Source organism: Bos indicus, chromosome 17 (assembly GCF_029378745.1).
Source record: "Bos indicus isolate NIAB-ARS_2022 breed Sahiwal x Tharparkar chromosome 17, NIAB-ARS_B.indTharparkar_mat_pri_1.0, whole genome shotgun sequence".
In the NCBI taxonomy this organism is placed as follows: domain Eukaryota; kingdom Metazoa; phylum Chordata; class Mammalia; order Artiodactyla; family Bovidae; genus Bos; species Bos indicus.
The window spans coordinates 6,501,424-6,527,722 of NC_091776.1; the positions used below are offsets into that span (position 1 = coordinate 6,501,424).

Sequence of the window (26,299 nt, forward strand, 5' to 3'; positions counted from 1 at the left end):
TTTTCAAAGCCCTTATTCCCTAAAGCATCTCATCTTCTAGCCTTTCCTCGCAGTTTCTTTGGTTAGTCTGTTGTTTGCCCCAACTATTATCTATTGACTCATGCAGCAGCAACTAATATATTTATTTATCTGTAAATGATTTCGATAAGCTTTCTCTGGCTAGCCACTTTTCAGGGTTTGGAGAGTTTTGGGTTAGGCAAGCTAAAGGCAAGTATTTTGTGCTGGCCTTCTGCGGTGCCACCAGACAAGTAGAAACAAATTATTACAATTCTTTGTGAATGAAGTCTTTTCTGCTCCCTCTGGTACTAGTACTGGTACCAGGTAGACAGGTTATTATTTTCAAGGCTACCACTGAGCTGGAGAATGGGGGATGAGACCAGGGTTAGTTAAAATGCCACAAAGCTTGCTACTCCAACCAAAACTCACCTTGTTTTTCTTGATTGAATGTTGCATTGTACTTATATACATCAAGTGGTTGCTGCAAACTTTTGGTTAGTTTATAGAGGTCAAAAAAAGGTGATTCTGCCAGTTTCCGTTTTCCAGGTTCCAGTTTCCCATTGCTTTTCTGGAGAACAGAGTTTTGAAGTTCTTCACTCTGCCACTGTCACTGATGGTACTCAAGTATGGGTTTAAAAGTAACTAAGATTGTCAGTCTTTTTAAGAGCAAAGTGGCCAAGTCTTTCCCAATAAAATACTGAAAGAGAAGATGTGGATAGGATAGTCTTACTCATTTTGAAGTGTTTGTACATCCTACAGTAGCATTATCAAGGTATTTGAGGAGCCGCACTCATCGGTTACTGTGCTGGGGTCAAGAACCTTTTTCATTTAAACCCTGCATAGGCAGCTTGCTTATTTTAGTTCAAGGCACAGACACCCCCTAGCCTGCTGTTACTTTTATTTATTTATTTATTTTCACTTTTTAAAAAAGATAATTTATTTATTTTAATTGGAGTCTAATTACTTTACAGTATTGTGGTTTTTGCCATACATGATGTGAATCAGCCATGGGTGTACATGTGTCCCACCACCCTGAACCCCTCTCCTCTCTCCCTCCTCACCCCATCCCTCGGAGTTGTCCCAGAGCACCAGCTTTGAATGCTCTGCTTCATGCATCAAACTTGCACTGATGTTACTTTTAAAAACCTGATTTTCAGGGAATATCTGGCCAGGAGAATCCATATTCCCCTTTGCTTTTTAAAGAATGACTCAGAGAAAGTAGCTTTGTTGCTATGTTCTGATATAAATCAGTCATTGTTAGCACTGGGGAGGGGAATTGAGGGCATGGAGTGTCACTTTATACACTTCTGTATTGAGTTTCCTCCAATGAGTATTACTTTGAAAGTTAAAAGAAAGGGACAATAAATTTAAAATACCATGTGAAATAATTGCTGACCTAGTGTATCTGTTGCTTATGTTGTGGTATTTTTTTTTAAACCTGTTTTGCCTTAAGATGAGCTACTGCAATGGCAAATGCTGTCATGTTGATAAAAGAAATGATTGATGAGTGTTAGAGAAAATGATAGTAGGAAAGAAGTATATAATTCTGTTTCCTCTGAAGATCATTTTTCAAACACCGGCTAATTTATCATTTGGTCACCTATTCCATCTTATGACATTCATTGTTTTTATGAAAGCCATAATCATTTAAAATGCAAATCCTCATAACCACACTGTTGAAAACTGTTTAACATAATCAAAACCTACCCTTTGTGTTCTCTACCTTTTTTCCTGTGTGTTTCATCTTCAAGTTGTGACCCAACAGAATCTATTCCAGAAAAATGGATTCAGGAAACCTGCATTCTAACACTCAGCTTTCCACCAGCCAGCTGTATGTCCTTGATTTAATCTCTCTGGGTCTCAGATTCCTCATTGACAATATGAACAATTTAGACCAGGAATCTGAAAACTGTATTTCTGTGGTCCAAATCTGGCTCACTTCTTGTTTTTGTAAATAAAGTTTTATTGGGACACAGTCATGTTTATTCATTTATATATTATTTATGGCTGCTCTTGTGCCATACCTGCAGAGCTGAGTATTTGTAACAGGGTCTGTGTGGCCTGTGAGCCTAAAGTATGTACTGTTTACCCCTTAAAAGTTTGCTGACTCTAGACTATAAATTTTTCTTTCAGGTTAAATTTTTTAAAAAATTTTTGGATGCTTGGGCCAATTATTTCTTTTTTCCCATTAGATTGCTGCTTAGGAGATCACCAGAAAAATGCAGCTGGAGGAGGGGAAATACAGATCATACATTGTTATTTGCTAGACGCCTGTATCCATCATACATCTGGCATATTTTGTTACTGCTGTGGTTATAAACTGTAACCACAGTGAGCTGTAGCTCAGCCTCACCTGTCTTCTTCAGTCTGGGATCCTGGCTGTAGGTGTAATCCCTTACTGGGAAAAGGAGCAAGGAACAAATCGTGTGCCAGCTTTTAAAACTTCTCAGAAGTAGGTGTGTATTACTTCTACTCACATTGGCCAGCTGGATGTTAGTGGTGCAGGGAAGGGTAATCCTTCTGTAGGAGGCCCTGCACGTCACCTGGTACCTTGAGTGGGTGTATCATCTTTCTGCACGGAGAGCTGGGAAACAGTGGGAACAACATCATCTACTATAGCTTCTTTAAAGGTTCCCTAATGTGAGCAAACTAAAAGTAACGGCAGAAACTTGCTTTTAGAATTCTTTGTGTGTTACATTTTTAATGAACGTTCTGCAGCTAACAAGTAACTAGAAATTGGCCTGTTGAGCTTTTGGAGCATATTCTAATTCTCTCTACTTACTTATTTAACAAATGCTCATTGTAAGAATGCAATATCTGTTTGGATTTCTTTTTATAGACTCTTGATGTCTGTAACTTATAATTCTCACCCCTAAGCTGCCTTTTCCAAGGTCCCATGTCTCGCTGAGACAGTAACACAGCTCAAGTTCCTGAAGCCAGAAATCTGGGTGAAATTCTTAAACTTCCTCCCTTACCAGGATTACTTCTAACCAGGCAGTTACCAGAGTCTGTTGAATACATCACCTCTGCAGCCCTGACTGAATCCTCCTCCCTCCTCCTACCATCCTGGACCGAGCATCTCTCACCATTCCCAGCAGCCTTATGACTAACTAGGCTTTCTGCCTCCTGTAATTCATTCTCTATACAGTGGCCAAAGTGATTTTTCTAAAATGCGAACTGATCATGTTATTCCTGTGCATTAAAACCTCTGTGTCTTATTTAATCTACCCCTTAAAGCTCAGATTTCTTAGCATGGCCTTGAACCTTTTCTTTCTTTTTTTCCTGGGAATTCCCGAGTCAGTCCTGTTATCCTTAGCTTACATTCTTGGCTGGAAAATATAATCTTTGTTCTGGAAAGATTTTTCTCGTTGTTCTGGAAAGATTTTTCTCGACCGTATCCTATGAACTCACATAGTATCTGGTAGATGTTTTTCACTTGAAGAGACTCAAACACTAGATAAAAAGTGCTGTGCAGCGCTGTCTGTGCGGTGTGCAGGGCGCGCTCCTCCTAGTGCTCAGTGGCTTGCCCTTTCCTGGAAGGGCTTGGGTAAGCCAGGTGGGCTCCCGAAGAAAGGCTGACTGACACTGGTTTTGTTTTACTTTCACTGAGACCTGTTTTTAGAAGTTTAAAATGTGCCCCTTTTGGAACTGTCATTTATTGGTCCTCTTTTCAGTGAGCTAACATATTTTTCCTTATGATACCAACTCAGCAGCTTCTGGACAAAAGGAATATGAAACAAATGCATCTTAAAAAAAACACTGTCTCCTGTGGGTCTTTCATGTTAGCTCTCTGTTTCAGAAATAAAAATAGCCTCATCCAACTCATAGGGGGATAGGAGAAATTCAGATACTTGCCTTTGAAGATACTCTAGTGATTTAAAATTTTCAGGCCAGAATGTTTTCATTATTTAAAACTCATTGACACAAAATTTCTTTGATCAACCAACTGCTTGCTATCCTTTCTTTTTATCTAGCCTAGTTATATGGAATTCTAATAGAAGAAATCAAAAGTCTCAACTCTGAAGCTTTGCAGCTGTTGTAACCACAGATTTCTGTTATCCTAAGCTAATTTTAAAAAGTAAGCTTAATTGAAGGGAAAAAAGCAAGATTAAAAGAAACTGTTTATCTGTATAAACATTTAAAAAGCAGTCTTACATCTTTAAGCAAGAGGAGAACATGTAAAGGGTAATAGTGATGAACACAGTGGTACGTGGGAATTTGAACTTTCTACGTTAGATATTTCTGTAACATTTGGATTTTTTTACCACCCTTATGGCAGAAAGTGAAGAGGAACTAAAAAGCCTCTTGGTGAAAGTGAAAGAGGAGAGTGAAAAAGTTGGCTTAAAGCTCAACATTCGGAAAACAAAGATCATGGCATCCGGTCCCATCACTTCATGGCAAATAGGTGGGGAAACAGTGGAAACAGTGTCAGACTTTATTTTTTGGGGCTCCAAAATCACTGCAGATGGTGACTGCAGTCATGAAATTAAAAGATGCTTACTCCTTGGAAGGAAAGTTCTGACCAACCTAGATAGCATATTGAAAAGCAGAGACATTACTTTGCCAACAAAGGTTCGTCTAGTCAAGGCAATGGTTTTTCCTGTGGTCATGTATGGCTGTGAGAGTTGGACTGTGAAGAAGGCTGAGCGCCGAAGAATTGATGCCTTTGAACTGTGGTGTTGGAGAAGACTCTTGAGAGTCCCTTGGACTGCAAGGAGATCCAGCCAGTCCATTCTGGAGGAGATCAGCCCTGGGATTTCTTTGCAAGGAATGATGCTAAAGCTGAAACTCCAGTACTTTGGCCACCTCACGCAAAGAGTTGACTCATTGGCAAAGACTCTGATGCTGGGAGGGATTGGGGGCAGGAGGAGAAGGGGACGACAGAGGATGAGATGGCTGGATGGCATCACTGACTCAATGGATGTGAGTCTGAGTGAACTCCGGGAGTTGGTGATGGACAGGGAGGCCTGGCGTGCTGCGATTCATGGAGTCGCAGAGTCAGACACGACTGAGCGACTGATCTGATCTGATTGGGGAAAAGGTTTTTTGTAAGAAAGATTTTTATTTTTAAATGAAGAGAGTTACTTGGTTTCCTTTTATTTAGGGAGGGAGCAATCATCTTATCAGGGTTGGAACAGGCTGCTTTGTGATTACTTATGCTAGAGATTTCAGGAAAATAGGGATTCTTGAACATCTTGAAATTTCGTGAAAAAATGTTGTGTTTGCGGTTGAGTGCTTTTTTGGGATGCAGGGTTAGAGCAACGTGGGGAAAGTGATACACAATTCAAACAGATTCTTCTGGTTTTATTTGTCTAGTCCTGCCCTCTCTGAGCTCCAGACTGCTTATTCAGCATCTCTACTTGTATATCTAATAGACATTTCAAATCTAATATATATGTATTAGTTTCTCATAGGTATAACAAATTGTTATTGATATGGATTTAGTGGCTTCAAACAGCATGGATTTATTGTCCTACAGTCCCAGAGGTCAAAGGTTTGAAATCAGTTCAGTGGGCTAAAATCAAGTTTGGTAGGGCTGCATTGTATCTCTAGACCTAGGGGAGAATCATGTTTGCCCTTTCTCAACTCCCATAGGCCGGCGGCACTCCTTAGCTGGTGGCCCCTTGCTCCATCCTCAAAGCCAGCAGCATTGCACCTTTGTTCCTCTCTCCTTTCAGCTTCCATCCTTCTGCATGGTCTCATAAACAGCTCTGACTCTCCTGCATTCCTCTTTAAAAGGATCTGTGATTATATTGAGCCCCCCCGGATAATCCGGGATATTCTCCATATCTCAAACTACTTAAGTTAATCATTATGAAGAGTTGCTTTTACTGGGTAATGTAACATAGTCAAAGGCTGTGGGGAATTAGACAGGGACATCCTTGGGGGCCGTCACTGGATTTGATAGCCCAGCAAATCTATTCCTCCCCCAGCCTTCCTCATTTCCTTTAATAGCATGGCCATCCTCAGACCAGTAAGCTAGCAGCCCTTGTTGACTTCTGTTCTCAAATCTCTATCTTCCCCATTCTCCTATCCCAGTTACCACCTGCACTCCCACCACCCGCATCCAATCCACTGAGTCACATTCGAACCCACTCAAAATGCTTTCCCAGTCCTGCCACACAACTGCATCTAGAATTTGTCCACTTCTCACTAATTCCCACTGAAATCAGGATGCCTTCAGCATTGTGGAGCCTTCGGCCTCCATCCTCTTCTTTTTACTCCTGGGTGTTAATGACCATCGTTAATTTCAGTATAAGGCAGTGTGGGCTAGGTGTCAGAAGAGTGGCACAAAGAGCCCAGGAATATACCTTAGTCACTTTATTGCAGCCACATGAAGATGGCAAGTGAAGACGCACATGGTAGAGGACACTGTGGAGGGAATTTGGGCTGGTTGAGGATAATTATCCTGGAAGCAATTCAAATTTCCCATGAAAGACTTCAGTCTTTTTTTATTCTCATGACAGTGAACATTTCCTCTCTATTGTTGGTATGGAATAAAATTAATCTAATCTCTGTTTTTTTTTAAATGACTCTTTTCCTTCCTCTCCTTCCTGAGGAAGGAACATGTTTAACAAAATTCTCAGGCAACTGATTTCCAGTAAATGACCTGTACATAGTCAAAATTGGTGTAGAGAATATAGCTTCAGAATGAAGCCAAGTGTCTAAAAAGATAAAATACCCATTGTGGAAATAATATAAAAATATAACTTCCACATTTTATTGTTCTGAATTTTTTCTCTGAAATACTCCCATATGTTGTGGGAGACTTTACAGTTTAATGAAATAAAGGAAAAAGTAGGTGATTACTTGGAATAGTCTGTGTTATACATATAAAAGATCTGGAAATAATTGTATTTCCTCACTTTTAAGAAAAAAATTGTGGTTGGATTTTTAGCAGGCTTAGTATATATAGTTTTATATGTTCAGTATGACCTTAGCAAAACCAACCTTAATTAAAATTCCTCAAGATAAGAAAATGAAAATTGGAGCATATTAAATCAGATATTCCAAGGAATAAAGTGTTCTGCAAATTAAAATAAAATTTTAAGGCAGAAAAGCTATTGAAACCCCCATCCAAAATAAAGTATAAAGATGTTCCTGTTAAGTTTCTCTGCATTTGGTCAGTGGTGGCATGGACTAAATTCATTACAGTAAGCGTGACATTTTAGTTTTGTGAATACAAATGTTTATTGATTTATTTTTGTCTTCCAGTAATGTGTTTCCAGGTGCTGTACTCATATATTGGGTTAAGCTTTATATTTTGTGTTTTAGCAGTGGAAGCAGAAAATATATGTAGTTTGAGCCTTTTCTTAGAATACAATCACAAGAATTATATAGAAGATCCAAGAAAGCCCTAAATAAACCACAGGCTAGTTGCTTGTTAGAGCAGGGAGAAAACTTCCCTGCTCATTTGTTTAAAAAATAGCTTTATTGAGATATAATTTACATACCATGTATTTCACCCATTGCTTTTTAGTTTTTAAAACCGTTTCCTAGGGTCCTTTCAGTGTATTTTTTCAGATATTCACTGCCTCCTTTTCTAATCAACAGATTGATTGGGTTGAGGTGTACAAGAGAGGGGTATTCCAAGTACAGAGGACAGATTTAAGGCCTTGAGGCAGAAAAAGAAGGAAGGAATGGGAAGAACATTGCCCTGGGTAAGAGGGGAAACAACAAGTAGTAAGATAGGTATATTAGTGATGAATTATAAAGTAGATGTTAAAACTTAGACTTATGCCTTCATCACCTTGATTACTGGGGCCTTATTATAAGGGTGGAGCCAGTAGAGAACAGGGAAAGCTAAAAACAGCCACAGCCTCAGAGAACCTTCCTTACTGATGTTCTAGTACTGTAGCCCTTTGGCGTTTTGCTGGTTAGCTCATTGGTATTGATTCTCATTCTCTCTGCTGCTTGTCTCATTCTGCTCCCAGCAAGCTATCCCGTCTACCATCCTAGCTCCCTCATGGCCTCTGCAGACTACCATAAGCAGTAACGTGGAATCTTCTGTTGTGTTCTGTGATCATTCCCCTGCTCTCAGCCCTCAATGCCCTCTCATCCCACTGAGAATTCGATTCAGAGTCCTCCCTGCAGCTACCAGGGTGCTGCCCCCACTGCTCTGAATTTCCAGCCATTCCCCACCCCCGACCCCCAGCAGTGACCTCTGTTCTAACACACAGACAGCATCCTCACACCTCAGAGCCCTTGTGCTTGCTGTTCTGTCTGCCTGGAATGTTCTTTCCCAGGTATTTGCTTTGCTTTTCTCCTTCATACGGCCTCTGTAAATGTCACCTCCTTAGAGAAACTTGCCTGACCACCCTACCTAAAGTGGAATCCCCCACCCTCATACTTTATCTGCTGCTTCTATGTTATTTTCCTTTGTCAGATTTTCTTGTACTTGACATTATAATAAACATTTACAGTTGGCCCTCTGTAAGCTGGGGTTTTTGCATCCATGGGGTTGGTTGAATCCATGGATGTGAAACCACAGGTATGGAGGGTCGACTTACTGTGACATTTTCTGTAAGGAACTTGAGCATCTGTAGATTTTGGTATCTGTGGAGGTCCTGGAACAAACCCCAAGTGAAGACAGAGGGAGGACTATATTTTGTGTTCACTTAATGTCTCTTGCCCACTGGAATGTCAACGCCTTCAAGGCAGGCTTGGTGCATTATAGACGCTGCGGTATCCTGGAACATGGTGGGCACTTAATACTGTTGATTGCACACTGACATACTATCGGGCTCATGTTCAGACTTCCCAAAAGAAGGATTCTGTTGGGTTGTCCAGTATTTAGTCCACCTGTTGGTTAAGATGCTAGGTCCGCTGTCCCACTAACCTCTAGGCAGCTCTAAAGTCAGATGCTCATCCCTAGCAAGTCCAACCAGTAGTGATCAGGACAATGAGGTCATGTGATCTTCTATGGATATCCCTTTCTTCCCACTTGAATGGCCTGGTCTCTCCAAAAGGTCTGTGTTTCAACTCTTGGTTCATGAGAACAATTTTGTCAGACCACCATGCTGTGGAGCGGTTGCTTCCAGAGGGTCTGGAGGAATGACTGGAAGCAGTGTTTTGTCTTTCTTCACCTTATTTATGTCCCCCTGCTGTGTGGTCCTGGCCCATGCATGTGTTTTCTCTTCCTATTTGTTCTTGATTTTCATCTGTCTTTTCTCCTCCATTTTCCTTTCTAGCCAGTCTTTTATCTTGCGTGTTCTTTTCTCTCAGCTACCATTTTGCTTTGTCCTCTGAATCATTCCAGAACTTGCTTAGCTTGTCTCTGAGAAACATTTCAATCTCCCTGTTTTGTGTACTCTTTGCTCCTTTGTGCCTTATAGCTGGAGAGAGGTAAGAAAGAGAATGGGGCTGAAACATTCTTTCCTGCCTCCTTTTATTTAACCAGTATTTGAAAACCTGCTTTGTGTAAGATACTGTGCCAAGTTTTGGGCTATCTCTGCAAACAAAAAACCCGAGTTCTTAGTTGGTGAGACAAAGAGATTGTGTATTTATTTATCATTCATTTATTCATTCCCTCATTCAACAAATACTTCTTTTTTTTAAAGCATGTATCTAGGAACAATCTGAATAACAGCTGTAGATTAGAGAATTTTTTTTTAAGGTCAGATTTTTATTTTTTCAGTTTATTTTAATTTGGAGGATAATTACTTTACAATATTGTGATGTTTTTTGCCATACATCAACATGAATTGGCCACAGGTATAGATGTGTCCAGATTTCCCTGATAGCTCAGTTGGTAAAGAATCCATCTGCAATGTAGGAGACCCCGGTTCAATTCCTGGGTTGGAAAGATCTGCTGCAGGAGGGACAGGTTACCCACTCCAGTATTCTTGGGCTTCCCTGGTGGCTCAGCTGGTAATGTGGGATGACCTGGGTTCAATCCCTAGGTTGGGAAGATCCCTGGAGAAGGGAAAGGCTACCCACTCCAGTATTCTGGCTTAGAGAATTCCATGAACTATACCCATGGGGTCACAAAGAGTCAGACATGGTTGAGTGACTTTCACTTTCATACTTGAGTCCTGGAGAGGGAAATGGCAACCCACTCCAGTGTTCTTGCCTGGAGGATCTCATGGACAGAGGAGCCTGATGGGCTACAGTCCATGGGGTTGCAAAGAGTTGGACACTATTTAAGGACTAAACAATACATGTGTCTCCCCGATCCTGAAACCCCCTCCTACCTCTCTCCCCATTCTATCCCTCTGGGTTGTCCCAGAGCACTGGCTTTGGGTGCCCTGCTTCATGCACTGAACTTGCACTGGTCATCTGTTTTACATATGGTAATGTATATGTTTCAGTGCTATTCTCTCAAATCATCCCACCCTCGCCTCTCCCACTGAGTCCAAAAGTCTGTCCTTTATGTCTGTGTCTCTTTTGCGGCCCTGCACGTAGGATCATCAGTACCATCTTTCTAAATTCCCTATATGTGCGTTAATATACAGTATTTTTCTTTCTCTTTCTGACTTACTTCACTCTGTATAATAAGCTCCAGGTTCATCCACCTGATTAGAACTGACTCAAATGCATTCCTTTTTATAGCTGAGTGATAGTCCACTGTGTCTATGTACCACAATTTCCTTATCCATTCATCTGCCAGTGGACATCTAACAGATAGTTCTTGAGACTTGAATATAGTGACTGACAAAAAACAAAAATTCCTACTCTCCTGAACCTCTCTACTTTTTGATAAGACAGATGTACATTTAGACAATTATACAAATGAATGTTAAGTTATACCTGTGTTGAGTCTGATCAAGGAGAGCTCTGGAGTTTGAGACTATACTGGGGGGATTTGTTCTCATCAGGAGAGCTGGGAACAGCTCCCTTGAGGAAATGAAGACTGAATTGAGATCTGAAGGCACAGAAAGAGTTAACTTGGCAAAGACAGCAGAGGAGTGGAAATGGCAGGTGTGAAAGTCCAGTGTTTATAAGGGGCTTCTGAAGCACTTGAGGACGTCGAGAGTGCAGAGAGCAGTCCAGGTGAGGATGAATGAGGCTGAAAACGCAGGCTGGGGTCAGATCCAGCAGGGCCTTTTATGTCCGGTTAAGGACTTGGGTCCTTATTTTCTAAGCAGTAGGATGCCTTTGATGTGTGGTAATGCCTCAGTGGTAAGGAATCCTCCTGCCAGTGCAGAAGGCATGGGTTTGATCCCTCGGTTGGCAAGATCCCCTGAAGAAGGAAATGTTAACACACTCCAGTATTGTTGCCTGGAAAATCACATACTATACAGGGGAGCCTGGTGAGCTATAGTGCATGGGGTTGCAGAGTGAGACATGATTTAATGACTAAACAATAACAACAACAACCAGGGAAAGGAGAAGAGCATTTTACAAATCTTTTAAAACACTAGTCTGAAATCTGGGGAGAACAAATGCAGTTGAGCATAGGTATGAGCGGCGAGTGGCGGCTATGCGGAGTTGGAGTAGCCAGCGGCCGAGAGGAGATACCCCACGTCCAAGGTCAGGAACAGTGGCTGAGAGGAGATACCCCACGTCCAAGGTCAGGAGCAGCGGCTGTGAGGAGATACCCCATGTCCAAGGTCAGGAGCAGCAGCCGTGAGGTGATACCCCACATCCAAGGTCAGGAGCAGCCGCTGAGAGGAGATACCCCATGTCCAAGGTCAGGAGCAGTGGCCGTGAGGAGATACCCCACGTCCAAGGTCAGGAGCAGTGGCCGTGAGGTGATACCCAACGTCCAAGTTCAGGAGCAGCAGCCGTGAGGAGATACCCCACGTCCAAGGTCAGGAGCAGTGGCCGTGAGGTGATACCCAACGTCCAAGGTCAGGAGCAGTGGCCGTGAGGAGATACCCCACGTCCAAGGTCAGGAGCAGTGGCCGTGAGGTGATACCCAACGTCCAAGGTCTGGAGCGGCTGCTGTGCTTTGCTGGACCGGCTGTGTGGAGATACCCCACGTCCAAGGTCAGAGAAACCCCAGTAAGACCGGTAGGCACTGGAGCAGCTATGAGGAGATAACCCATGTCCAAGGGCAAAGGAGAAGCCCCAGCAAGACAGTAGGAGGGGCGAATTCACGTTCAGAATCAAACCCTATTCCCACCAGAGATGCTCAGAGGGCTCAAACAAACCTTGTGTGCACCAGGACCCAGGGACCCCACAGAGACTGAGACAGAACTGTGAGCGTTTCCTGCGGAGGTGCGGGTCGGCAGTGGTCTGCTGCAGGGATGGGCTTTGGGTGTGGGTATGGCGTAACTCCTCTTGGAGGAGGTCACCATTAACCCCACCATAGAGCTGCCAGAACTCACATAGGACTGGGAAATACACTCTTGGAGGGCACACAGAACCTTGTGCACCAGGACCCAGGAGAAAGGAACAGTGACCACACAGGAGACTTGCCTGTGAGTGTCTGGGAGCCTCTGGCGAAGGCATTGATCGGTGGTGGCCTGCTGCAGGGATCGGGCACGGACTGTAGCAGTGCATGCATGGGATCTTTTGAAGGAGGTCACCATTATCTTCACTACCTCCACCATAGTTTGGCCCAGGTAAATAGGGAGGGAACACAGCTCCACCCATCAACAGAAAATTGGATTAAAGATTTACTGACCAGGGCCTTGCCCAACAGGTTAAGATCCAGTTTCCCCCTCAGCCAGTCTATCCCATCAGGAAGCTTCCATAAGCCTCTTATCCTTCTCTATCAGAGGGCAGACAGACTGCAAACTACAGTCACAGAAAACTAATCAATCTAGTCACATGGACCACAGCCTTGTCTAACTCAATGAAACTATGAACCATGTTGGGCTGTGTAGGGCCACCCAGGATGGACGGGTCATTCATGGTGGAGAGTTCTGACAAAATGTGGTCCACTGGAGAAGGGAATGGCAAACCACTTCAGTATTCCTGCCTTGAGAACCCCATGAATAGTATGAAAAGGCAAAAAGATAGAACACTGAAAGAGGAACTCCACAGGTTGGTAGGTGCCCAATATGCTACTGGAGATCAGTGAAGAAATAATTCCAAAAGGATGCAGAGACGGAGCCAAAGCAAAAACAACATCCAGCTGTGGATGTGACTGGTGATAGAAACAAGGTCCGATGCTATAAAGAGCAATATTGCGTAGGAACCTGGAATGTTAGGTCCATGAATCAAGGCAAGTTGGAAGTGATCAAACAGGAGATGGCAAGAGTGAATGTCAACATTCTAGGAATCAGCGAACTGAAATGGACTGGAATGGGTGAATTTAACTCAGATGACCATTATATCTACTACTGTGGGCAAGAATCCCTTAGAAGAAAATGGAGTAGCCATCATAGTCAACAAAAGAGTCCAAAATGCAGAACTTGGATGCAATCTCAAAAATGACAGAATGATCTCTGTTCATTTTCAAGGCAAACCATTCAATATAACGGTAATCCAAGTCTATGCTTCAACCAGTAATGCTGAAGAAGCTGAAGTTGAACAGTTCAACTAAGACCTAGAAGACCTTCTAGAATTAACACCACCCAAAAATGTCCTTTTCATTATAGGGGACTGGAATGCAAAAGTAGGAAGTCAAGAAGCACCTGGAGTAACAGGAAAATTTAGCCTTGGAATACAGAATGAAGCAGGGCAAAGGCTAATAGAGTTCTGCCAAGAGAATGCACTGGTCATAGCAAACACTGTCTTCCAACAACACAAGAGAAGATTCTACACATGGACATCACCAGATGGCCAACATTGAAATCAGATAGATTATATTCTTTGCAGCCAAAGATGGAGAAGCTCTATACAGTCAGCAAAAACAAGACTGGGAGCTGACTGTGGCTCAGATCATGAACTCCTTATTGCCAAATTCAGACTTAAATTGAAGAAAGTAGGGAAAACCGCTAGACCATTCAGGTGTGACCTAAATCAAATCCCTAACGATTATACAGTGGAAGTGAGAAAGATTTAAGGGACTAGATCTGATAGAGTGCCTGATGAACTATGGATGGAGGTTCATGACATTGTACAGGAGACAGGGATCAGGACCTTCCCCAAGAAAAAGAAATGCAAAAAAGCAAAAAGGCTGTCTGGGGAGGCCTTACAAATAGCTGTGAAAAGAAGAGAAGCCAAAAGCAAAAGGAAAAAGGAAAGATATACCCATTTGAATGCAGAGTTCCAAAGAATAGCAAGGAGAGATAAAAAAGCCTTCCTCAGCGATCCATGCAAAGAAATAGAGGAAAGCAATAGAATGGGAAAGACTAGAGATCTCTTCAAGAAAATTAGAGATACCAAGGGGACATTTCATGCAAAGATGGGCTTAATAAAGGACAGCAATGGTATGGACCTAACAGAAGCAGAAGATATTAAGAAGAGGTGCCAAGAATACACAGAAGAACTGTACAAATAAGATCTTCATGACCCAGATGATTACGATGGTGTGATCACTTACCCAGAGCCAGACATCCTGGAATGTGAAGTCAAGTGGGCCTTAGGAAGTATCACTATGAACAAAGCTAGTGGAGGTGATGGAATTCCAGTTGAGCTATTTCAAATCCTAAAAGATGATTCTGTGAAAGTGCTACACTCAATATGCCAGCAAATTTGGAAAACTTAGCAGTGGCCACAGGACTGAAAAAGTTCGGTTTTCATTCCAATCCCAAAGAAAGGCAATGCCAGAGAATGCTCAAACTACCACACGATTGCACTCACCTCACACACTAGCAAAGTAATGCTCAAAATTCTCCAAGCCAGGCTTCAACAATACGTGAACTGTGAACTTTCAGATGTTCAAGCTGGTTTTAGAAAAAGCAGAGGAACCAGAGATCAAATTGCTAACATTTGCTGGATCATTGAAAAAGCAAGAGAGTTCCAGAAAAACATCTATTTCTGCTTTATTGACTATGCCAAAGCCTTTGACTGTGTGGATCACAACAAACTGTGGAAAATTCTGAAAAAGATGGGAATACCAGACCACCTGACCTGCCTCTTCGGAAACCTGTATGCAGGTCAGGAAGCAACAGTTAGAAATGGACATGGAACAACAGACTGGTTCCAAATAGGAAAAGGAGTACATCAAGGTTGTATATTGTTACCGTGGTTATTTAACTTATATGCAGAGTGCATCATAAGAAACGCTGGGCTGGATGAAGCACAAGCTAGAATCAAGATTGATGGGAGAAATATCCATAACCTCAGATATGCAGATGACACTACCCTTATGGCAGAAAGTGAGGAAGAACTAAATGGCTTCTTGATGAACGTGAAAGAAGAGAGTGAAAAAGTTGGCTTAAAACCCAACATTCAGAAAACGAAGATCATGGCATCTGTTCCCATCACTTCATGGCAGATAGATGGGGAAACAGTGACAGACTTTATACTGGCGGGCTCCAAAATCACTGCAGATGGTGATTGCAGCTTACTCCTTAGAAGTAAAGTTATAACCAACCTAGACAGTATTTTTAAAAGGAGAGACATTACTTTGCCAACAAAGGTCCGTCTCATCAAAGCTATGGTATTTCCAGTAGTCATGTATGGATGTGAGAGTTGGACTATAAAGAAAGCTGAGTGCCAAAGAAATGATGCTTTTGAACTGTGGTGTTGGAGAAGACTCTTGAGAGTCCCTTGGACTGCAAGGAGATCCAACCACTTCATCCTAAAGGAAATCAGTCCTGAATGTTCATTGGAATGACTGATGTTGAAGCTGAAACTCCAATACTTGATGCAAAGAGCTGACTCATTTGAAAAGACCCTGATGTTGGGCAAGATTGAAGGCAGGAGGAGAAGGGGACGACAGAGGATGAGATGGTTGGATGGCATCACTAACTCAATGAACATGAGTTTGAGTGAACTCCGGGAGTTCGTGCTGGACAGGGAGGCCTGGTGTGCTGCAGTCCATTGGGTCACAATGAGTCAGACATGACTCAATGACTGAACTGAACTGATAGGTATGAGTGAAGAAAGGACATGGGAAGGGTAGTTGGGAGGCTAAAGTGGAGGTCTAGAGGAGAGGCGAGGTTGTGGGTTAGCAAGAGTTTTAACTTTTCAAACCTAGCTCACTTTCTTTTTAAAAAAATTATTATTTTTTGGCTGCATGACATGCAGAACCTTAAGTTTCTCCAACAAGGGATCAAGCCTGCACCCCTGCAGTTGAAGTGCAGAATCGTAACCATTGGATTGCCAGGAAACCCAAATCCCTCTCAGTTCAGTTCAGTCACTCAGTCATGTCCGACTCTCTGTGACCCCATGAATCACAGCACACCAGGCCTCCCTGTCCATCACTAACTCACGGAGTTCACTCAGACTCACGTCCATCGAGTCAGTGATGCCATCCAGCCATCTCATCCTCTGTCGTCCCCTTCTCCTCCTGCCCCCAATCCCTCCCAGCATCAGAGTCTTTTCCAATGAGTCAACTCTTCGCATGAGGTGGCCAAAGTACTAGAGTTTCAGCGTTAGCATCATTCCTTCCAAAGAAATCCCAGGGCTGATCTCCTTCAGAATGGACTGGTTGGATCTCCTTGCAGTCCAAGGGACTCTCAAGAGTCTTCTCCAACACCACAGTTCAAAAGCATCAATTCTTCGGCACTCAGCTTTCTTCACATCCTATTAAATGTATTTATCCAAAAATATTGTTTTTGAAAGTTGACTTACCATAAAGTCAACAAAACTCATATTCATTCAATGAGAAATGAAAGATGATTGAAATAAAAAGGAGTATGAGTAGATAGTAGAAAGGGTAGATACTAGATAGTACAGGAAAAAGATAATGACTGAAATCAAGTATAAAATGTAGCTCTGAGCTCCTCGAAGCCTAAGCAGAAAAGGAAATAATCTAGGTGTTGTGATTATCGAACAAAAAATAGCATGCAGACTTCGCTGGTGGCCCAGTGGTTGAGAAGTTGCCTGCCAATGCAGTGGGCAACGGGTACTATCTCTGATCCTGGAAAATTCCATATACCATGGGGCAGCGAAGCCGACATGTCATCACTACTGAGCCTGCGCGCTTAGACCTGTGCTCTGCAACAAGAGACGCCACCGCAGTGAGAAGCCCTGCACCGCAACTAGAGACAGCAACAAAGACCCAGCATAGCCATAAACTTAAAAAAGTAAAAGGAAGCATGCTAGTTAGCAAGAGAAATAATGTTTTCCTTATAAATATTTAAAGTACTTTATTATAGATGTAACCCAGTTAGCAGTTAGGTCTAGATTCTTGAAACCCAAACCTCAGCTCTTGAGCTAATTGCATTAGTCCATTTTTGGTGGTAGTCATGTAAGTATTTCAAAAACTAAAAATTTCAGAAATATTCAGAACTGAAACACATACGTGGATTTCTTATTTGATACCTTGCTACAGAGGGGAAGTATAAGATAGTAGAGGAAGAAGAGAAATATAGACCAGGTAAGAAACTCATAATGTGACCCATGGGCACCAAGTAAAACCTTAATGTACTTTCTTGAGGACCTTACTATTTGCCTTTTTTTTTCTTACTGGCTTCTGTGGACTAATTCATTTGTGTCCACATACTTCTTCATAGAAGGCATCCTTCCTGCCTTGTAAGTTGCATTGTCAAGGACAAGAATGCCATACACAAAATGGCATTCTTTTTTCTCAGCTGTAGGCATTCCAGCCAGTAAAACCTACTTCCAGAATCAAGGACCTCAAAATCAGAATCATTTCTAATTATTTTAATAAAGTCATCCAGAGTTCCCAATGACTGTGTGAGTTCCCTGCCCCGAGTGCTTATTCTCCACACCTTCCTTCCTAGCCATGTCCTTGGTCAGCAGCATCAGCTACACTTTCTACTCTCCTGGTAAAATGTTAGATCCAAACACACAGGAGGGTCCCAGTAGAGCCAGAGAAAGCGGTACAATAGAGAATAAGAAGTCAGATAAGTTCAGGTTATTGGCACCCAAGACCTCAGCTCTTGAGATAACGGACATAATCCATTTTTGGTAGTAGGTCACATTGGTGTAGATTCCAGGGAAAGAAATACCACATCCTCTTCCCCAGCTTGACAATCCTATCAGGATCCATATACCATCAATATGACATGCCAGAGGCCCTCCAGAATCACCCTGCAGAGGAGAGAAAGATCATGAGCACAGTGAAGAAGGGCCATGAAGAGGAGAGTGGTCATCAGGGGTGGAGGTTCCCTACCACGGAGCAGTGAAGCCCATGGAGCTATAGAACTTGTAAGGCAGCCGGACCTCCTACCACTTGAGGGAGACACCAGAAACTTAGAATCATGGAATCTGAAATTGGCAGAAACCTTAGCTAAATATATGAATCGTTTCAAAATACTTACCTGTGATTAAAAAGAAAGATTTTGAAATTTTCACTAAAGTTAAATTCATTGAGGGAACTCTCCTTATTTTTCTATTTTTAGGTCCTTATTGCCATTTTTAGTGTTAAAGTAATTTTTCCTTTATATAAAATGGTGGTGGTAGTAGTTCATAGTCTCTTAGTCTTCCTGTTTTCTTGGTAACAGCTTTGTTAAAATGTAAATCACATACTATTATGTTCAATTTGTATATTCACAGTGTTGTTTGACCATCACCACAACCCTTTTGTGTCACACCCCCTGAGGAAACCTTATACACTTCAGCAGTCACCTTTTCCTCCCATTCCTTCCAGCCCTAGGCCAACAATTATCTACTTTCTTTCTCCGTGGATTTGCATATTATGAACATTTTGTATAAAAGAAACCATATAAAATAGGACTTTTTATGTCTCTCTTCATTCACTTAGCATACTCTTTTCAGGGTTCATAGTGTGTGCATGTACTCCATCCCTTTTTTATGACTGAATAATATTAATTATATTGACATACCATGTTTTTGTTTATCTAGTCATCAGTTGATGGACATTTTACTTTTTACTTTTTGGCTACTATAAATATTGGTGCAGTGAATATAATGTACAAATTTTTATATCAATGTATGTTTTCATTTTTCTTGGGTGTTTACTTTGTAGTGGAATTTCTAAATTATATGGTAAGTCTATACTTTTGTGTGTGTGTGTGTATAAGTCTATACTTAACCTTTTGAGGTTTTCTAGAATGACTGTACCATTTTACATTTTAACTAGGTATATGAAGATTCCAATTCTTTGCTAACCCTTATTATTATCTATCTTGATTATAGTCATCCTAGTGGGTGTGGAGTTGTGTCACTGTACATTGATTGCTTTTTTTAATAATGAATATATAGTTAGGAAATTTTGGCAGAGATGTAGAAGAATGTGCGCATGTGTGTAAAAGAGAGGAAGTAAAACCCAAGTGGTGGTTTTAGAACTGAAAAATAAAAATATCTGAAATAAAAATCTCACTAGATGAACCTAGCAGAAAATGTAGATGGCGGAAGGAAGAAGCAATGATTTGGAATATAGGTTAATTTAAAGTATCAAATTTGAAAAACAGAAAAGGGTAAAAATTAGACAGAGTATTAGGGACTTGTGTGAAAATATCAGAAGGTATAACATAAACTTCTAGTTTTAACTAGAAGAAGAAAAGAAGGAAATGAGGCAGAAAAATAGTTGAAGAAATCATGAACGAAAATTTCCCAAATTTTGATGAAAGGTAAAAGAATAGATTAGACAGCATATTAAAAAGCAGAGACATTACTTTGCCAACAAAGGTCCATCTAGTCAAGGCTATGGTTTTTCCAGTAGTCATGTGTGGATGTGAGAGTTGGACTATAAAGAAAGCTGAGTTGATGTTTTTGAACTGTGGTGTTGGAGAAGATTCTTGAGAGTCCCTTGGACTGTAAGGAGATCCAACCAGTTCATCCTAAAGGAGATCAGTCCTGGGTGTTCATTGGAAGGACTGATGTTGAAGCGGAAACTCCAATATTTTGGCCACCTGATGCAAAGAGCTGACTCATTTGAAAAGACCCTGATGCCGGGAAAGATTGAAGGCAGGAGGAGAAGGGGAGAAGGGGATGACAGAGGATGAGATGGTTGGATGGCATCACCGAATCAATGGATTTGGGTGGACTCCAGGAGTTGGTGATGGACAGGGAGGCCTGGTGTGCTGCAGTCCATGGGGTCGCAAAGAGTCGGACACGACTGAGTAACTGAATTGAACTGAAAAGAATGGATTAAAATAACAACTCAGTGAATCCCAGAAAGGATAAAGACAAAGAAAACCACACCTAGCATATGATTCAAACTTCTAACAATCAATATGAATGAAAATATATTGAATGAAGCCAGAGAACAGTACATTACACCCAATGAAGGGAGACACAAATAATTGCCGATTTTTCATCAGATAGTTATGATCAGGAGACAATGGAATGACACATTTTAAGTGTACAATGAAATGTTTCTTCCTTGAAAAAATTTAAAAGTTGGCATTTCTATGTTAACCTCTTAATATATTTATGAAAACATGAGACTCTGAAAACCCAAACACCAGTGGTTAGCATTACTCTAGATCAATAGTTGAAGAGATTAATAGATAAAGTTTAAGTGATTTATCCAGATGCAAAGAAGAATTTTTGTAAGAACGCTTGTCTTCTGATTCCCAATTCACTGTTGTTTACAGATGGGCAAACCTGGAACCAAATTAAGATGTCATGTTAAAATTAAAAATTTCAAGAGCAAACCCTAACCTGGCAGGTATCCTTCCCTTTCTTAACATCACCGGCACAAATCATGGTTTCCATGATGACTGGCTGTACTTGTGGCAAGAAGGAGCCCAGTGGGTTGTAGATGTTTTCACATTTCTGGTGTTTAATGATGGGTACTTCTGCTTCCTGGAGTATGGTAGGGTAATCAGCATCTGTAGAGATAAATAGGAATGAAAGGAAAAGTAACCTGGAACAGTAGGGACAACATTCAGTCATGATATGCAGACATCTCGGAATGGTAATCCAAAAGCAGAATACAGTCACTTTCTAATCTTGTTGGCTAATGGAACAGTTTTGTGGCATAGTTAATCTAAAACAATGGATAATTAAAAATTCTGTTTGTGATTTTTTGATCGCCCATCTGGGGTATTCTTAATGTTCTAGATAAAGAGAAATTCTGATATGTTTTGATTAAGTAAAAATGTGAATATTCTAAAGTATTCAAAGAGTTGACACAACACTTTGAAAACAGATTAAATAAGCACTAGAAGGCAATGGCACCCCACTCCAGTACTCTTGCCTGGAAAATCCCATGGATAGAGGAGCCTGGTGGGCTGTAGTCCATGGGGTCGCTAAGAGTCAGACACGACTGAGCGACTTCACTTTCACTTTTCCCTTTCATGCATTGGAGAAGGAAATGGCAACCCACTCCAGTGTTCTTGCCTGGAGAATCCCAGGGACGGGGGAGCCTGGTGGGCTGCCGTCTCTGGGGTCGCACAGAGTCGGACATGACTGAAGCGACTTAGCAGCAGCAGCAGCAGACTCTTTTCAAACTTCAAATCAGATTTGTTAACCTCTGTTTCAGAGAGGTAATTATGTATTTAAATTGTTAGTATTAAAAAATAAGTAGTTAAATAATATATATAAATTGTTAGTATTTGTTCTTAACAGTATAGCTAGATTCTAGCCAAAATATGGGTTAATAATCAATGGCACCCCACTCCAATACTCTTGCCTGGAAAATCCCATGGACGGAGGAGCCTGGTGGGCTGCAGTCCATGGGGTTGCTAAGAGTCGGACACGACTGAGTGACTTCACTTTCCCTTTTCTCTTTCATGCATTGGAGAAGGAAATGGCAACCCACTCCAGTGTTCTTGCCTGGCGAATCCCAGGGACGGGGGAGCCTGGTGGGCTGCCGTCTCTGGGGTCGCACAGAGTCGGACACGACTGAAGCGACTTAGCAGCAGTAGCAGTAGTCATATAAATAGGCAGATATTTTATTTGAAAACTTCTGGAGAGTGTCGGTTGATCTGGTTTTGTAGAAAATCTTTGCTACAGTATTGAAATGCCCAGAATATGAATACCCTGAAGTGGGTACAAGAAGGTGATGTATAAAACACCCCCTTGTTGTGTGCATTCTCACCTTCTTCTTTCAGTTTTCCCCATCCAGTCACCCAGCAAGAGTCTGGAATTATCAACCGCTTCTTTTTGACATTGGACAAGCAAATGGGCAGGATGGAAGAACTGTAGGTGACTCTAGAGAACAGCCTCAACAGGGCAATGTCTCCACTGACATTACTGTATGTGGGATGGATGACAATTCGGCTCACACGAAGTATCACGCCTTCATCGAGGTTGTCCCTATCAACTGACCCCAGCTGCACAGTGTACAAGAAAGGAATCCGTGTCCTGAGGGGAAGAGAAAGAGGAGAATAAAAGTGGGCTGTGCTTCTCTGCTTACAGCTGGGTCACAGCAAGCTGCCTTTGTGTGGTTGAGTCTTCGGGGAAGAAAGGAGGGTAACAGACTTGGAATTAACCAGGCTGCTTCCAGCTTGGCCTAGGTTTTGTATGTCTCCTCTTCTCCTACCCCACCTCCCTGCCACTCTTTCTTTTGTTGTCTACTGTTTCTGTGGTATGCTTTTTTATTCTAACGGCCAGACTTTTGTCTTAGTTTTTCCCTCCTTCTCTTAGTCACCTCTGCTGTTCTCCATTGTTTCAGCCATCACAAATATGCTTAGTAGTTATTGTTTTATTTTCAGTTTTGATTTCTGAGCACTAGACCTTTATTTCTGCGTAAGAATTTAAAGCAAAATATAATCACCAAGTTTATATATGTGTGTGTCTGTGTGTTCATGTAATTTAAAATGTCAAGTAGTTTCATAAGATTTACAAAATAAATGAATGACAGACATCCTCTGCCCTGCTGCCCTCAATTCTTGCTATCCAAAGGCAATCACTTTCAACTGGTAGCTCTTTCTTCTAGCATTTTCCCTGTATTTTTAAGAAACCCTATATATTGCCATTAATTGTTTTTTCAATTTTAGAACGTTGTATTCTTATGTACGTGGTGAGGATTGAACCAACAATTACAGCCACTTCACCCACTTCCTTTCATCATCCCCCTAATCTATGATAACTTTTTGTCAGATTAGTATTGAATAGGTATGTTTTTTGACTATGAAAACATTCACCTCCTGGCCATGTTTGGTACTGTAATTATATTTCTTGTAAAACTTTTTGCTTCTTCTGGAGCTAATATACGGTCTCACTTACTTGCTTTTTTGGTTTTCTGTGCACCTGTCACTACCTCATCAGTTTTCCCCAGCTGTCTGCCAAAAGTGAAAGTCTCTCAGTATGTTGATACTGTTCGGCATTCTATCGATACTATACTTTTCTTTAAGACCTCTGCCCTATAACTCCAATCTTGGTACTTTTTTTTCTGATTTTCTTGAGGATTCTCTTCTGTGTTGTATTCTGTTTCTGTTTTTGTTTTTTTTTTATTCTATGTTTTCCTGTTTTCCCTCCTTCATTTTGGTGAAGCATATTCACTATGGCTTCCTGAGGAATTGTTCATGACAGCTGCTGCTCAGAATGTTCGTGCTTTGTGTATCTGAGAATGTCTTATTTCCATCCCACACTTGTTGGATAGTTTGTAGATATGGGTAGAGTTCTAAGCTGGAATTCTCTCAGCATTTTTAAGTTATTACTTTATTTGAACTTTTTGTTATTGAAAGGTTTGGTTGTTTCGTTCTTTATATATGTCATCTATTGTGACACAACACATTACCATAAAGCTCAGAGGCTGCAAACAGCAAACCTTTCACAGTGTCTGTTCGTCAGGAGTCTGGTTCCTTCTGAGCAGGCTATACTGAAGCTGGTGTGCAGTGTCGTCTCTAGTCTCGACTCAGAGAGGGGCTGTCACGTCTTCATCAGCCGTTGGCTGGAGACATCTTTCTTCACGGCTGCTCACCACATGGTACCTTGCTTCTCTCACAGATTGTGTTTGTGACCCGAAACAGCCTAAGACAGAGCTCCTGACTGGTGTGTAGGAGGTGATTTGGTGATAAGTAAGAAAAATTTCTAATATAGTGACCACTTACATCATTCTTTTTTTGTTGTTGTTTTTACCTCTGTGCCCTGTCCTGAGTCCAGGATGACCTAGGTTTCCTTCTGCCTGCTTGTCTTGGAACTTGCCTTTGTCTGTTGGTTCATTTGTTCAGTTATTTATCGAGAACCTACCTCTGTGTGTCTAATCACCAGCGGGAACTCACATTTGTAAGCAGTGTGCTGCTGTGACTATCCACCTGTCACTGAGGAGGGAGCCCCCGCAGACGTGGGAGTTGGAGAGCTGCAGGCTGACCTGCCAAGGCCAGCGCGTGGCGGCAGCATCCTTGCCACCCACAACACGGCCTGAGTATACAGGTCGTCCACACACTAGAGGAAGAGGAGAGAGAAACGTGAAAGTCCGCTTGTCCTGTCCTTCTGATCCCCGTCTTCTCATCATCTCCAAACTCCCATCCATCTCCAGGACCTGAGTCCTCCCTAGCCTCCATTCTCTGTCCTATTCCAGTTCCAAACCCAGCAGTCTTGGACCCAAGTGGAAACCACTCACCTGACTGGAGGGTTTTCTTTTGGAAAGAGGATATGAAAGACCCTAAAACAAATACACTGCATCATTAATATATAACAACACACATATATAATATACAACAACACCTATTATATATCCAGGTTTTCTGAATAGAAAGGCTTTCTGTGACTTCAATCTCTCAGATTCGTGTTATAGGCCAAATTTTTATATCTACCTATTAGAAATCTTGCTAATTACATACTTACGTGACTTTTTAGCAGCATTTATGGAACATAATTCAACTTTTACTTAACGATTCACCGTCTCCTTCAGGAATATCAAGTATGTGAGGTTGTAAATGCATTCATGCCTTCAGATGTTTTTAAGGTGTATACGCTGTTTATTTTTGTCGTGTTTTCTTCAACTGTACTAGCATTTTGCAGTATCTGTGTCTCTTTCTTTGCTGCTACCTATTATCTTTTTGCTACCCTCAGCCAATCCTGCGTTTAAATCACCATGGGCTGGAAAAATAAATGAACAATATAATTCCTGAAATCAAGGACGGGCATTTGTACTTTCAGTTCCATTTGCTTGAATTACTATTTTCCTTGATTTTTTTAGCCAAATTACTCATCTCGTCCAAGTCTTGGATCCAATAGCTTCTTCTTACAGAAACTTTCCTGATCCACCCTGTTTAAAATATAATGCCTCTCGACACTCTAGAGGTCCCTTTCAGGTCACAGTATTTACTGCTTTCTAACCTGCCTTATAATTTACATATTTGCTACAGGCTTTGACTGTAACCCCGCCCCCCTCCCCAGGGCAGGGATCTTTGTGTTTACTGCCATTTCCAAGAGCCCTGATTTGTTTGGAGCCTGGCACACAGGGTCCCCTCAGACTTTCTCAGGGCACACCCTTCAGAAGTCACATCTCATGTGTGCAGTGTCCTAGTAGTCTATATGGTAACTTCTTGAGCCAAAAACCGTCTGCCTCTCCCCACCTCCACCTCAGGGGCTCACCCAGCAGAAGGGACAGCAGGAAGGCACAGCCCCCAGGACCCATATTTCTCTCCTCAGTGTCAGCACTTCCTGCTCTCTGGACTCAGGCTCCCAGGGTGAGGCAGGCTGGGGAGCAGCCTCAGAAGAGGGCAGGACCGGCCTCTCCTCCTGGTTGGATCCTCAGCTGTACCCGCCTCCTCCTGGGTCCTCACCCTGGCCAGGAGCTGAAGAGACCAGACTTGAGAAGTGCAGCTGTGGGACCCAGGAGAGGCACTGGGCTCGAGGTGCCCCCTGCTGTCCAGGAGGGCAAAGTGTCTGGGGCCTTTGCCTCTGGGGGCAGGGAGGGGTGAGCGGTGGGCACAGTTGCTGCTGCCCAGGGCAGATTGGAGGGCTCGGAAAGGAGTGGAGCCCTGTCTCTAGTAAGGAAATGGAGGATCAGCAGGATTCTTCACAAAAGAAATGAAAAAGAGGAAATTAACCCAAAACCCAGCTAATATTTTCTAATTTTTTTTTTTTCCATCTTCCTTTACAGTGTTAGTCATAGAATGTATTGCAAGTTAGATTTTCTGGGAAACAGACTGTAAGTCAGAGATTTGTGTGCAGTTTATTGGGAAGGAGTCTTAGAATCAACACCTTGGTGGGGATGGGGGGGAATGGAAACAGGATTGGGCAAAAGCATCGTGATGCATTGGCAACAGAGGCCTCAGCCAATCCCACAGGTTGCTCTGGAGCTCGGATGGCCCTTCAAATATGCCCTGAAATGAGACGGGAAGGCTGGATCCTTGAACTTCTAAAGGACTGGGTGCAGGTGGCCTCCTGGAGGGGGCATTACCTGGGGAGAAAGATGTCTCTGGTGGCAGCCTTGGGACGGACTTGCCTTTGAGCTGTCAACGGCCAGCACTCCTGGTTGCTAGGAAATGGAAAGCTTCAGTACTGCCTCTGCCACAGAATTTCTCTC

The 26,299-nt window shown here is 42.1% G+C and overlaps 2 protein-coding genes across 6 annotated transcripts in view; one reads left to right on the top strand and one right to left on the bottom strand.

Annotated features, from left to right (window-relative positions):
* The window catches only part of SH3D19 (SH3 domain containing 19), a 201,381-nt gene that overhangs the window by 18,532 nt on the left and 156,550 nt on the right, over positions 1-26,299 (top strand). The window lies entirely within an intron of this gene.
* On the bottom strand, positions 17,078-25,554 carry PRSS48 (serine protease 48). Its single transcript, XM_019978111.2, has 6 exons — positions 25,363-25,554; positions 24,386-24,427; positions 24,045-24,207; positions 21,917-22,182; positions 20,536-20,705; positions 17,078-17,997 (listed from the first exon to the last, which is right to left on the bottom strand). The coding sequence occupies exons 1-6, from the start codon at positions 25,403-25,405 to the stop codon at positions 17,722-17,724; spliced, it is 960 nt and encodes a 319-aa protein (XP_019833670.1). The 5' UTR covers positions 25,406-25,554; the 3' UTR covers positions 17,078-17,721.

Coding starts and splice junctions, on each gene's coding strand:
- PRSS48 (XM_019978111.2), bottom strand. CDS start 25,405: ATGGGTCCTGGGGGCTGTGCCTTCCTGCTGTCCCTTCTGCTGG. Junction 24,208..24,385: donor AAAGAAAACCCTCCAGTCAG/GTGAGTGGTTTC, acceptor CTCTTCCTCTAG/TGTGTGGACGACCTGTATAC. Junction 20,706..21,916: donor GGGAAAACTGAAAGAAGAAG/GTGAGAATGCAC, acceptor TTATCTCTACAG/ATGCTGATTACCCTACCATA.